This window comes from Cyanidioschyzon merolae, chromosome 16, assembly GCF_000091205.1.
Source record: "Cyanidioschyzon merolae strain 10D DNA, chromosome 16, complete genome".
NCBI lineage: Eukaryota > Rhodophyta > Bangiophyceae > Cyanidiales > Cyanidiaceae > Cyanidioschyzon > Cyanidioschyzon merolae.
The window spans coordinates 326,175-340,609 of NC_010142.1; the positions used below are offsets into that span (position 1 = coordinate 326,175).

At 55.9% G+C, this 14,435-nt stretch overlaps 3 protein-coding genes and 1 non-coding gene across 4 annotated transcripts, besides 1 other annotated feature; 3 read left to right on the forward strand and 1 right to left on the reverse strand.

Moving 5' to 3' along the window:
• Positions 1-8: 8 nt before the first annotated feature.
• Positions 9-3,231, forward strand: CYME_CMP131T. The gene has a single exon (XR_002461525.1). It is a non-coding gene; the product is annotated as a hypothetical transcript (transcript).
• A 116-nt stretch (positions 3,232-3,347) lies between these two features.
• Positions 3,348-4,952: a sequence feature (repetitive element).
• Positions 4,953-6,089: 1,137 nt separating this feature from the next.
• On the forward strand, positions 6,090-7,016 carry CYME_CMP133C (hypothetical protein, conserved; the record flags this gene model as incomplete). The annotated part of the gene is made up of 1 exon (XM_005537751.1): positions 6,090-7,016. One exon carries the CDS (start codon positions 6,090-6,092, stop codon positions 7,014-7,016), a length of 927 nt encoding a protein of 308 aa, XP_005537808.1.
• A 27-nt stretch (positions 7,017-7,043) lies between these two features.
• On the reverse strand, positions 7,044-9,482 carry CYME_CMP134C (similar to transcriptional adaptor like protein; the record flags this gene model as incomplete). Its single annotated transcript, XM_005537752.1, has 1 exon — positions 7,044-9,482. One exon carries the CDS (start codon positions 9,480-9,482, stop codon positions 7,044-7,046), a length of 2,439 nt encoding a protein of 812 aa, XP_005537809.1.
• Positions 9,483-12,227: 2,745 nt separating this feature from the next.
• On the forward strand, positions 12,228-13,193 carry CYME_CMP135C (hypothetical protein; the record flags this gene model as incomplete). The annotated part of the gene is made up of 1 exon (XM_005537753.1): positions 12,228-13,193. One exon carries the CDS (start codon positions 12,228-12,230, stop codon positions 13,191-13,193), a length of 966 nt encoding a protein of 321 aa, XP_005537810.1.
• Between the last annotated feature and the right edge of the window lie 1,242 nt (positions 13,194-14,435).

The window sequence follows — 14,435 nt, forward strand, 5'->3', positions numbered from 1 at the left end:
GATGGACTGACTGACTGACTGACTGACTGACTGACTGACTGACTGACTGATTCTCGATCGACGGACTGTCTGATCGATGGACTGTCTGATCGATGGACCGACTGACTGACTGACTGATTCTCGATCGATGGAGCGCACAACGAGTCGCGAGTTGGACGCTTCTCTGCAGAGAGATACTGGCATCTGTTCGTGTTCGTGGATGCGATGAAGTCGGTGCTGTGTGGCGGAGTTGGCGTTCGTCTGGGCGCGTTGGTGCGTTTCTTTCGTTTCCGCGCATAGCGTAATGTCGTGCGGAACGGCTGAATCTGGGTATCCAGAGTATGCGACTCGATTTTTTGACTTTTTCCCAGAGTCGATTGAAGAAACAGAGCACGTCTCTAACGATGATAGCGTCTGCAAGGCTGGCACCAACGACAGCCAGTTGCCTGCGAGGATCAGATCCTGGATGATACGCTGAGGTAAAGTTTAGTGTGATGGATTGAGTTTCCTGTACTCATACAGGATACAGATACGCGCAGTGAGCTCGAAACGAAGCGACATGGTCAGCGGCGGTGTCTGCGCCTTGGACGAGTTTATCGGCGCTCATGCACGTGAACGGCTCGTTGCATGGTTCGCTCCGCCCTCGTGCATAGCGTTGCGACCAGGTTCCGTCGAGCGCACACCGTACCCGTGTCGAAGAGGTATTCGCTGGGTCTCTGTGCAGCGAACTGGCAGAGTGATTGTGCAAGCTGTTCCAATGAAGGCTGGTCGTCTGCAGAGCGCCGCAACGAGGGCTGAAACGTTTTTCCGGTGGATATCTGTGTGAAAAAGATGATCAAATACGCAGCTTATGGAGGCGCATATTACCGAGTGCCATTCGGGTGCAGTCACGCATGTTTGGGCATGTATTGTGCACTCCAGTATCGCACCTATCTTGGACCGTTTAAGCGAGGTATTGCGGGCGGCGTCGGCTATCTTCCCAGCATACACGCGTACTGTGCAGCGCTTGCGAGGCGTAGGTCACCTGCTGACAGCGATGCACCATTTTGTGGCCAAGTACGCGTTGCTAGCCTTGCGCACAGCATACGGCGCCCGCACCGATATCGCTCACCCTAAAAACACAAGCTCCATTTGCCCGATCGCAGAAGCAACTTGACATCTCTGGGAATGGCGGCAAAAGAATGGACGCTCCCGTTGGGTACTGAGTGCCATGAGCATAGAAGTCATCTGCGATGCCGGGCGCGGAGCAAGACTCACCGTGCGCTAGCGTCTCAGGTGGACGTAGGTACAACGTCCGTTATCAATCGTAGCGTCTTGGAAGAGCAGCGTTCAAAACACTGCGCAGAGAATGCCATACAAGTCTAGCGCGGCGAAGGCGAAATCGATAGATGCAGAGCAGTGAATCCGGACTGCCTTTGTATGCATGCCCTTTTGTTTTCGCAGGTTTTCCTCGAAGTTTTTTCCTGAAGAAACGTATCCAGTTCATTGCAGAAACGTCGCTGGACGACTTGGTGTTGACTCCGATAGCATAGGAGTACAAAGACCCGTCTCGCCAAAGTAAGCCGAGCCACGCTCAGCAGGTGGATGACGCACACGTCTCGTCATCCGCATCCAGTGCGCAGTGCATCCGAAACAAATGCCATCAAACTCCATCCGCACACCTGCATCGTCATCAATCCATTCCCCCCATTTTCCCCATTTCCGGAACAGACGACTAGTTCAGAACAGAGCAGACGCCGTGCTCGAATAAGAGCGATCCCGCCGCCACAAACATGTATTCCATGTGGTCTGCACGTATGGGGTCCGGTCCCATGACATCACTGTAGACACATGTGTATAGCACTATGCTGCGTCCGTCGTGCGCTACAATTGGCCTCTGCGAGCAGAGACCAGGCATTCGAACATCGTCGCGACGAGCATTTGCGGGGCTCATGCATGGCCTCTCGGCTCAGGACAGACAGCGGAGACACGTTTACCGCCATGATGGAGACAGTCAGAATATCTGTGTGCATGCACTTTGTGTAACCGACGCCTGAGTCGAGCAATGAAACTCCTCTCCAACCGTTCGAGGTGGATGACGAGCAAGTCTCGGTGGCGGGCGTGAATTCCGGTTTCATTGATATGGGCGCCGTCGCCGAGCTCATGAGGGGGTAGGGGACGGAGCCAGAGACCTCCAAGGCATGCAGCTGTAGCTGCTCAGTTCTGCCAGCGCACGGCAGTATCGGGAGTCGGGCATGATGGACACGAAGAGACATCCCGGGAGCTAGAATGACGGCATCAGGACCGAACTCGACGCTTTAAGCTCCGGATCGAGCAGCGAAGGCAGACGCTTTGCGCGCTTCATTCGTAGTGTTCGTGAGCGTCCAAATGCATGATCCAGACCATCCTTGGGAGGAGTACATCAAAACGCGATGCGGCCTACATCGGTCTCGTCTGTACGCACACATGAGGCGTGCATTCTCCAACTTGTTCATTGAGTCGCAAAAGCAAATGACCCGCAGGCCACTTGGTTCGGAAGCGGCCTAGTGTACTGGACGTGCTTCTGCTCGCAAAAGCTGCACTTCTGCCTCTTCGGCGAGAGCGTGCCACACGGGATATGTCCGCAGATGATCCCGTCACTTCTGTTTGCATGGCAAAGGGCATTGGACTCGATCTTAAGTCATTGCAAAAAATCGCCTCCATTGGAGCCTGCGTCACCGTTTTGCGCGGAGGCTTCGCACAGAAATCAAAATTTCTCGACTTGTTCTATAGCCTGGACTCTATCTGCTAATCGTTTCATCACGGGCATCATCCCGTTCTGCAAATCCTCTATCGAAGGGGAAAGCGTGCACTCGCTCATGTTACGGAAACCGTACTCGCCGAGCGAATCGCCCACAAGTCACCCGTGATCGTTATGTACAGCACCAGACACGGAAACGGAGCAGGGTATTGAGCAGAACCTTCTCTACCCGTCAAAGAAAAGTACCAAGCTATGAAGCAAGCGTTCGCGCGCAGCAGGGGGGGCCTCTATACGGGCGCAGTGCTAGCCCTATGCGAACACCTGACAAATGCCAAGTGTCACCGATGCCAAAGGCGTACCAGCGCTATTCTGGAAGAACATGAACATGGCAAGAGACGCGTAGCTCGCAACTGCCACCTTTACATGAAATGTAGCGACAACGTTCAGAGGCGGCGAGCTCGGGAGTTTAAACCTGCCATCAACATCCCTCAACAAACGACGACAGAACCTGAGTAGAAGTAGAGACTGGCGTATGTAAAACGGGAGATAAGAAAACAAAAAAATTAGCCGTCAGACTAAAAGCACGCAAAACTGGGGTTGATGATGGAGGAAGGAGACCTAAGCTTCGGCGTGTGCACCTGTTTTGGAGGCCCAGCGACTTGCTCCATACGCTACTACGGGCCTTTGACGCTTGCACTCCTTCAAGGCGCTCAACTGACTGAAAAGAATGTTGAATGTGCGCTGCTTCCCACAGTACAGGTTCATACGCTGGAAAGCCCACCGGGGCTTGGTATATTCTCTCCAGAGCGCCTCCCAATGAGCAACGCGAACTTTCATGAACTCCCGAAAAGCTCGATAGCCCGCTCCGCGGCACGTCATCTCGCTGGTCGCTTCCAGGTGATCCTTCACTCGTGCATTCCATGTCTGAATTTTCTTCCTTGCACTCATGATGCCGGATTCTCGGTAGTATCTCGCCCTCGAGAGCTTGAAAAGACGAATGTCTTTATGAGGCAAATTACCGTCAGTACCATCTTCCGCTCGCTTGGGTGCTGCGATGGCTATATGATTCGTGTTTCCAGGGTCTGTGCCAACGACAAAGCCGTTATCCTCCACCTCCTGCGTCACAGGATCCTCCTCCTTCTCATCTTCATGGTTCGTCACGGGCGCAGCCGAGGGCGGAACTGGACGATCTGTCTTCAAGCGCCGATAGTGTACATACATGGTTACTCCATCGGTCTCAATCATCCCAGTGAATAACTTTTGCTTGCTCGTATTGAGACGTTTGAAATCGAAAATATTCTTCCAGTACGTCTCCCGGTTTTCGCCGGAGGATTCCTCCCTGCTAACATCGAACTCCGAACTGATCTCCTTCATGATGCACTAGAAGACCTTGGAGTCGATAGTCACAAAACGTGACTTGATGTTGCACAACGGAACGACGTTGAAGCGCGTCCCCCATTAGGAAAGCCTTCCGTTTCTCCGAATCTTCGTTTTTTGTCCCACTAAGCTTCATCTCTGCCTTGCCTTCGAGTTCTCGATCCAAAAACACGAAATACCTCAATATGAGGAGGTAGTATCTTTCCTTATCTTTTTCAACTCTGATACCTTTTCTGCTGGATTCGCCAGCTCCAGTACCGTACGATGCTCTTGCATGACCGCACGGATTACAGAAGCTTCATTCGTGCTCTCGTTTGACGCCTTCTTGTCTACAAATTGGATCTCATCTTCACGCTTGTGATCTTTCGTGATGCCATTGATTATCGCCCATATTCCTTTGCGAGAGGCACCCGGGTAGAGCGCAAACACGGCGCCTATCATGAAACGTTCGAGGTTCACGATCATATGTTTCTTCAGGTTCGTGAGGTACTTCATGGCCCCGTAGGTAAACATACCCCAGTATCCCATGTATCGAGTGCCGTTGAAGTGGTATTCGGAGTGATTTTCGTGGAAGGCATGCACTAGCTCATTTTCCCTCCGCGCTTCCCCTTTACTAAGCATCAGGTGCCGAAGAATGGTCTTGTCGAAAAAATCGCCCGGAACCTCGACTGTTTCCATGTCCGTCACGTCGAGATACATCTCCCTCGACATATGCATTAGCCCTGACGAAGCCTTTATAATACTCATGGAGTACGACTTAACACGGTTTCTAGTTGCCTCCCGTAACTTCTCCACCCACGCATTCTTGATATGTTTAAGAAGACAGGCTTTCACCACCGTCACGTAGGACTCTTGTTTTTCGTGCAGCTTCTGACGTGGGCTCTCCCTCTTCTGCGTCTTTGTCTTTTCCTGTTACTCTCCGCCGGGCACTGTTTTTCGTTTTTTTTCTGGCAGCCGGCGACACCTGCCTTCCAGGATCCTCCACTTGCTTTTCCAGAAATTTCCTTTTTTCGGAAAAGAACGCGCTTTGAACGCTTCTGTTATTAACTGCGAAAAATCAACCGAATACACTCATTAGAGCGTTGAAACACGACTGAGATGAAGTAATATATTTCGCTACGATTCCAATGCAAATACACGTTTTACGTTAAAACAACAAGTCAACGAATGGTCAGGATTGCGTTTCCCTTCAACGGCGAGATGCGCGTCGTACCTCATGCCTGCCGGTAATGGAGGTGCGCATCTCGACCGCACTATATGCAGCAAAGAACAGAGACTAGCTACTGACTAGCAATGAGATGACAATTTCATTCCCACTCTACAGTAAACGTTAAAAGGGCAAATGTTGCCAGATCGTCGAAAGCTTACCTTCCAGGCGAAAGGTCCAGCGAGCCGGACGAGTCTCCGGGGGTTCGTGCTTCATGGCTTCCCCTTCGCCACCCCAGTGCCAGGTGCTTTAGTGATATCTGACCAACTCATCCCCGAAGCGGTTTATTCCGGCATTAAGGGTGCTCAGGCAGCGTCTGGGCGTCGCCCGGCTTGCAGTTATCTCCTAGTATATCGCTTCGCGCTGCCGCAAACCGTATGTCTATCTGTACAAATTGCAGGCTCCCAGAAAGACAATTAGCCCCGATTCCGTATCACGTGTAGTATTCCCCGAGCCGACGCCCCCGGTAGTGTGGTAAATATGTTCTGTTTCCGTGATACATCTGAACCATCGGTAGAGGGGCTATTCCGGGTGCTCACGGCCGGCAAGCGGCGCATGAGAGAACGAATGAAACGACCAGAACGTTCGAAAGCATGTATAAGTAATGGAACTTGGAGGTAGGGTGCAGCATGGCGGACGCTTCCCCGATTGCCAATTCCCATCTCGCAATCCGGGATCCATAGTCCGTGGAAACTTTTTGGCATCGAAATAGGAATCCGGCACGGGTCCAGAGGAGGCGCTTCCGCGGCACCAGCGCAGCGCAGCTGTCCCTTGGCAGGTACAAGAATGACCGCGTTGTCCTTCTTCATGGAGACGCTGCGGTTAACCACGAAGGCTTTCAAGGTAGGAGCGCTGCTTGTACCGTCACGGAAGCATATTGCACACAGGAGTGACCTTTTTCGCCCGATTGGAGCGAAAGCTCGGTTTGCGACTCAGACGCACAGCGAAGCCGCCGGGGACTCTCCCGTCACCAAGGCTGCGTTCCTGGAGCGCTGCACTCTAGACCACGTGCCAACTCGAGGTTTCTCCCTGGAGGCACTGCAAGCAGCGGCCGAGGATGTCGGACTGTCGCCTGCATGGGTTGCTCGTTTCGATCGAGGCCCTGTGGAGCTCGTCGAATGGTGGCGTGAACACGAACTGCGAACCGCGCGGGTCCTGCTCCTTGAAAAGGGTGACTGGCGGCTCGTCGATTCCACAGTAGCGGCGCTTGCTCGTGCTCCGTCAACACAGGTTCCGGAATATGCATGGACGCGAGCCCGCCTGCTGTCCTTCCTTCAGACGATCTTTCGTCTCCGTGCGCCGTACAGGCGTTTCTGGCCACAGGCTCTCGCCTTGCAACTGCAACCGAACAGCTGGAGTCAAGGGCTCGGGGTTCTCACGAAAGCCGTCGATGAGCTCGCCTGGTTCGCGGGCGATCGCTCTGCGGATATGCAATGGTACTGGCGGCGTGCTGCTGTTGCGTCGCTACTCCAGACAACGGAGCTTTACTGGATCGCTACCCTGCCAGACACAACGATGCTCGAACAAAATGCAACCTCAGACTCGTTTCAGGATTCGGAAACCTGGAATTTCGCGCAACGGCAGCTTGCTGATGACTCAGCTTTCATGACTGTCTGGTGGAGGCCAAACCAGAACCTTTCCAGTCGATCGCAGTCGGAGATTGTGGCGTTGCTTCGGATTTTAGGTCAAGGTGCGTCCGCTTGGGCTCGCGCCTGGTCAAAGGGATTCTCCTAGGCGTCCACGCACTTGGAATACGCACCGTCATTGGCCGCTCGCTTTGCGGCGGTGATGACGTTCACGCTCATGCCTCGTGTATGGCCGAGGAGTACGCGATTCGCGGCCGCTGATGTGCATATCCGCCGGCTGCGACGAGCCCGACGATGCTTGTTCGTTTGAACGCATCCGCTCGGTGGCAACGGGCTGCATTTCCGCCAGCGTTTCACTACGACCGGATGATGGCGTCCCTGGTGCATGGTGCTGCTGGTGCTGCTGGTGCTGCTGGTGCTGCGTTGCAGCACCCGTTCGCGGTCGCAAATCAAGCGCAAGTCGCATAGCAGGCAGCGGATCTTGAGCTCCGCCCGCATGCGCGCTGCCGACGCTCTGTTCGGACATCTCCTTCCAATGCTTTGCGATCACCGTGCGAATTTCGAGAAAACGATCCGGTACCAGACGCAGAATAGCACAGAGCTCCTTTTCGAGGGGGCTCAAACGTTTTGCGCTCGGCCAGTTATCGACGAACAGGAGATTGGGTGTGGGCGACGAATCGCTGCTACCCGACAAGGGCGCTGCACCCCGAGGCTGGGGCGTTTGCTGTCGATGCACGATACTCGACCAGCTCGTAACCTCGGCAGCGGATTCACTCTGCAATACCCGCATCGCCAAAGCCTGGGTACCGGTTGTTAAAGTTGTCACAGTGGGCGTTCTGCGATCACTGGTCGAGAGGCCTGATCGATGCTCGGCGTTCGACAGCACAACTGCAGCTCCAGGCGCGGCCTCCTCGGTGCGAATCCGTACCGGTCGACCGCGACGTCTGCGGGGCGCCGCGCTCTCTGGCACGATCTGGAATGTGTTGCTCACCAGCGCACCTGTTGATTCAGCAGGACGAACCGGCGGCTCTGCCACGTCGACAGGGAATGGCGTTGTGTGCAACCGCTCCCGCAAAAGACGTTCGCGTTTCCAGTGCTCAAACTCGCTCAAGTCCCGGACGCCAGAGCGCAGCGCCTCCCAGATTTCTGTAACTTCGCGAGCAAGACACACCTCCGTGACCAAGCGTTGTGCGAACTCGTCGAACTGTAATCCTTGGCCAATGGTAAGGCGTACGAACGGCAAAAGAAGCCTGCCCACCCGTCGTTCGAGAGGGGACTTTGCCCGCTCACGAGCACGTGCGGCTGGAAGATCCGTGAAACCGCGCTGCTCAACGACGGTCTTGCGTTTCGACCGCTCGTCCAACCAGAAAGAATAGATTTCTAAAATGCGCAGCTTAAGTTCTCTCTCCTCCGCCGTATCCTCATCAGTGATATACATGTCAGCAATGAGTAGCTCCGCGTCGTTCTGGAACGGCTCCACATCGTAATCCTGGCGTTTCGGCATATAGCCCGCTATATCACCTTTTCTCGGGCGACCCGGCGGAGAAATCCGTACCTCTGGTGTATCGTCCGACAAGCCCTGCGGCCAACTGGCATCGCACGTCACTGTTTCCGGAGAGTCACCCGAAGTTGGCCCTTTCACCATGCCCTGACTGCCGTCTTGTGACCTGGCATCGTTCGACGCTTTCGGTGTCTGAATTCCATCGCTTTGTGAAGTAGCAGGTGACGACAGCGACGCCGCCGCATGGTCCAATTCGCCAGTGGCAACGCTGGCTTCTGGAAAACGCGACGCTTTCGAGGTTCTCGAGTTGTCCGCAGCAGTTGTTTTCGCATCACCAGTGACCGGATACGCGTGTATTAGGCGAGCCAGCGCTGGGTTCAGGCTGGCTGCCGCAGCAGCAGTGAGCGCAAGCTCCCGCGCGACCGCAGCAGACCGTGCAGTGCCAGGCGGCAGTGATGGATGCGGTGCTCGCGTCTCCGAGAGAATCCGCTCTGGATTCGGCAGCGGGGCGGTATCGACCGCGTCCAAGTATACTTCCAAATAATGTTGCTCGCACTTGATTTTCGACTTGGTTCCAACGTATTCTGCCGCGAGCTGGAAGTTACCGGGGCCATACATCTCGAGACCCTCCAGCAACCGCAGCTCCTCTTCCGCGCTCCACTCCGTTGAGAACACCGGTCTACTCACGTACTCAACGACACGATACGGATGAGACGCCTCGTGGGGATATACGCTCGCTCCTACCGAGAAGCAGCTGATACAGAGATCAAAGTCCGGACACACTGCACATGTGATGCGCGTGCAGTTTGAGATGTCACGTGAACAGTAGTTACAACGGTAACGTGCGCCAAACACTCGAGGCGCTAGGGAAGGATGCCGCGTGGACACCGCCTCTTGCAGTGGCGAGGACGCCAGAGCTACCACATCGCCAGCCAAGTTTGCGCTTTCTGCCGACCGCTTCTGTTTCTGAGTCGGAGAGCTCGGACCCCGCAGGTGTTGATTTACAGCTCGCCGCTCAGGCGCTGCGCAGTCATCGCCATTGTTAGCAATATTTTCAGGCTCGGCTGTGCCAACTCTACTCCGCCGTCGCTTTAGCGGTCGTTCTGAAGGCATATGCTACCATACAACACAACGAACGAACGAACGAACGAAGGAAGGAAGGAAGGATTGCTTAGCAACTGCGGCACGACGTGCGCCCTTGGCGCGTGCTCGGAACAGCGCGTCTGGAAGAGAACTGCACAAATGTGGACGTTGAATGGATCGCGCGCTGCAGCGACGAAATCTTTGGCGATGCTGGCGAGTCGCTTTCCGTGCCTGGCGAAGGATCGATGCATAGAAACGGGTATACCTGATGTGCGAAATGTTCCGGGGGATCGGTGCACAGAAACGAATGCACATGGAAGCCGTTTCCTGTTGCTGGTGCGGGATCCAGGGATATAAACCGATATACCTGGATGTGCGGGATGCTATCGCTCTGCATCAGTGAGAATCCAGCACCACACGGACGCCCTTGCGTTCGATACGTGCCAGTTCGGGATCTCCCCGGCGAATCGAGGTTGCATCATTCTTGTGCCTTGAGCGGTGCTGATGCTGCCGCTCTCCTTCTTTGGAGCACCAAACCCGCTATCACTTGCGCTGTGTGAATACGGGGCAGTTTCACCGCAAGCGCACCCTCGGGGGGTGTCCGTGCGAGGCCCCGCGTGCAGCGTGCGTACGCTGCGAAGTGGATCACGGGGGCACAGCCACGGCAAGAGCACTCAAGCGTGAGCGGTTGGTTACTGTCGATGGTGCTAGCACCAGAACGAAACGAGAATTTTTGTCATGCACGACTGTCGAGTCCATGGAAATCACAATCGGCAAGAGATGAGGTCACTGGTATAGCGTGATGTATTCGCAGCCTGGCAAGAAACGCAAGCAAACTAAAGGAACTGCTTCACGCCTTCGTATCATTAATAACTGGAAGACCAGCTTCGAACCCTGGATACTGTGGCTAACATCATAGCAGCTTTCGGCTTGAGACGCATGCGCGGAAGCAAGCTTTTCAACGATCAAGAGTGTGTTCGCGGAGTTTTCCCTGGAAGAACACTGGATGCACCGCAAATGTCCAGCGTGGACTGCGCTGTCACTCGATCCGCTGTCGTCTGATCCACCCGGTTGTCGGTGTCAGAGCGGCATCGCTTTCGTGATAACGCTGTGCAGCACATACAATGCCTCCAGTGCGCATATTGTCCAACGACACCGGTATAGCGCATTCGTGATGCTGTGTGGCATCCTTGGAACCCGGTTCTGGTAGGGGCCTGGACCTTGGCACCAAGATAGCTACCCGCCCACCTTGCTCTCTCGATACCACGCTGAGCTACACAAGAGCGTCGTTCAAGGTTTGCACTCGCAAAGAGCGCCAGTGACTCGAGCAGGCCAGACCCACAGACTGCCGGTTTCCAAGCTCGCGTCGCATATATCGCTGAAGATGCGTCAAGGCTCGGTTGCACTGGTGAATACTCGGCCGCCGAGAGCCGCATACACCCAGGCGGCCGGATGCCGGATGACGGATGCCTCGAACTCGCCGGTCGCGGCTCCGTCAGGGCACATCTGTGAAGCGGAAACCCGTCTGCCGCATTCCAACCCTGTGCGCTGTACGCTCAGTTTAACCCCTGCGCTTGCAATATGAACCCGCCAAATAGCGGATTCGAGTTCAGGCACGTCGCTTCATATCGTGATGTATCGACGCCCGAGAATCAGCTGTTTGTAGCGCGCTCTCCATGGAGCATCGCACCGACGCGGTGCATGAACCACTGGAACCAGTTGTTCTCGTAGAGACGCACTCCAGGGTTGGCCCTGCTCAGACGCCAGGTATGGGCGCTGCATCCGAGGCCGAACATTGGCGTGCGAGTATCGCGTTTGGCCGCTAGCAACCCGTCCGGCATTCCGGGCAGTCCGAGCAAAAAAAAGTTCGAATTGTCGCGGATCACGAAAGCACTGACACGAGCTACTCGTTAGGACGCAAGCACCAGCAGTCACTGCGTATCAGTTGAGACACGCAACCGGTCATTAGGTGAGAAGGCAACCGGGTCCAACCTCCATCGGAGCGTGCATCCTCGTTCGCATGTCGAAAGCGTCGCGTTCGAGATGCCACAGCCTCATCGGTCAGAGCATTCACGAAGCGTGCATGCACCCGCGAACTTGCGCTGCCGCCTGCGAATGCGCTGTCCAACGCTGCGAAACTGGGGCAGCAGCGACGCCGCGCGCCTTGCGTCAGCGGCAGCGCTGGGGTCGCTCGGATCCGAGATTCTGCCACTTGGCGGGATGTCACAAACTCGGCGTGACATTCCAAGGGGACAGCACCACCCCGTTTCAACGGCGTTGCATGCGACCCGTTGATGTCGCGTCCACTGCCGTCGGAATCCCTGTTTGGATGTCTCTTGTGGTCGCAGCGAGTGCATAGTCAGCTCGGGCGCACCCCGTAAACCCCAGGTCGAAACGCGTTACATCTGCACACCAGGATGTGCGTCGTATCCTTCGCTGGGCGCGCACACACGGGCCGCACGGGGATGGATGCAATGTACGTCTCACGTGCGCTGCACGCATGTGCCGGCGCGAACTGTGCCCCGGTGCTTGGCGCCAAATGGGGTCATGTTTTCCATCCGACGCGATCCATGCGTTCGAGGGCGCGCAGCAACTGGAGCACGCGTCTCCTGCGCAATTGATCCGTTTCGGCGCGCTCAATGTCCCTGTGGAGAACTAAACACAGCTTGTTTGTAGAGTTGATTCCAACTTCGTGTGGATATAGCTAGAAAGAAGTAGTTTAACGGTTTTTATTCGATAGTAGTTTGTGGAACCTACGGTCGAACGGCCTCCGGGATGTCTTGGCACGTTCCCTGTGAACCGTACCGACGGGAACCCAGCTCACGCTCTGTTCGGGTATACCCCATTCAAAAAAACTGCCCTGCAGTGCAGAACGTGCAGCGCTGGACGTGTTGGGGTGGCTGGTGGCTACCGACGTCGTTCGCGGGTCCGACGAGTCTGCAACCGCTCTGGGAGCCGTGCCTTGCATATCCGCTGTCGTGGCGGGGGAGTTTCGCAGTTGCTTGTGGAGCACCGAGCCAGCTCCAGAGCCGAGTTCGTTTGCCGCCGCTGTCCGCATACTTTCCCCCGCACCCTGATAGGTATATCCCTGATAATACGATTGCGCTCGATCACCAGGAATGCACGACGGACGAGCCGGATGTGCAGTCCGCAACCAGCACCGACACTGTGGTTCCGCTGGAAACCCTCGAATGGCCACAGACAACCGCTTCGACAGCGGCAACGACGACGGTTACAAAGTCGCCGTTGTGCATCCCAGGGCGGGATGCTACCGCGGACGACAGCCGCAGCGATGCACATTGCGTTCGTGGACACGACGCGCGCTCTGACGGCCGTCAGTGCTACCACTGTGGTGTTTCCAAGTCACCGAACTGGTATTTAATGGAGAACGATCGTACGCGAAGGTTGTGCAATGCCTGCGGCAAGTACTGGAAACGCACCGGGGCTCAGAGGCCAGCGCATCTGGTTCAGTGCAGTCAGCGGATCCCGCGGCGACGTGGGCGTGCACCGACCAGCGTTCGCGAGCGTCAAATTCGGGGCGCTCTGGGAAGTGCCCCGCGAAAACTGCAGGCGATGCCGTTCGTGGGATCGCCCCTGACACCGCCATCGACGAGTGAAGGCGATGCCCCGAACGCGCTATCGAAGGTATCCCAGAACACGCACGCAGCACGGCCTTTGCTTCCGAGTTTTGAGCGCGCTGCAGACCCGTCTAGCCGCGGTGCGAATGATGGTGAAATGTAGCAACCGGGGCCTCGCATCGAACGTATCCGGGAGCGGGGCGGGGGGCCCATCCTCGACATTACCGATGGCAGCGGCCGTCGCCGCGTTTTTTTCGGGGGCGTCACGGATCGCGGGGCGCGATCGTCTTTCCCGCGGATGCGCCCGGCTGCTCGGCTGCGTCGACAGAGCGCATGCCAGCGTCTCTGTCCTACAAGGAACTGTCCACGGATTTTCAAGGGGAAATGCCAGAAAGGATCAGCCCAGCGTGGCAGCGTCCAACAAGATGTCTGCTACTCGCCATCGACTGCTCACTGAAATCTAGCGCGCGTCGTGTGATCAGCAAGTGCGTCATGCTGCTTGACCACGGGTCAACTTGGATTGCGAATGCGCACTGCTAGCATTGGCGTATGTTTCTTTCAAACGAGCACTGGTCTGGCTGGATGCACCAGCACAGTCACAATGGGTAATGCGGGGCTCAGCCCTAGCATCCGAAATCTGTATCTGGTCCTTGTCAACGCTTCGGGCTCTTGCGGTGCGTCGCTTGTCCGTAACGCGTTTATCGTGGATCTGAGCCACCTCGCACGCGATTCGCCCCCGGCACGCAGCGCTCATCGGATGTGTAGCGGCAGCACGCATGCGTCGTGTTCCCGCGAATCGCCATTCGAGCGGTGCCCAACAGCGCCGCTATTGAGCCTCGACGCGTGTGTGAGCCTGCGCGCTGCATCCATCACCGCACAGCGGTAAGTCATGCTGCCTATTCCCGTCGATGGAAAATTTGACAGAGAGTGATCTAGAGTTTGCGTCGGAGAAACTGCCTGCGCCAAGCGCTGGTTCTGAGTGCATCCCTAAATGACTGAAGGTATTCTCTGGAGCACGCAATGGATATTTGGCGGCACCGAAGGACGCTGGGATCGATTTTTCAGTGCACCATTGTCGTCGCCATCTTTCAGTCACGTGGATTCATCGCAGCCGGCTGGCGCTTACCATACTTTATTTCATAGCATGCGAGCGATGCATCGAACCAGATTCCTCCGGATGCACGGTTGCGATTCGTAACCGGGGAAGCATCGCCAGCTCCTTCACAGACGCTGCTGCTTTCTATCAATCCCGAGACCAGTTTTCCTCTCAGAAACCGAAGCATAATGCATCCGGTGACCTCGATGATACCACGCCTCCAGCGAACGACTGTCGACGACAGCACGGCTGCGGTGCATGCCTGCGAGGATCGCGGCCCCGGGTCGCGGATGTGCACACACGACCTCG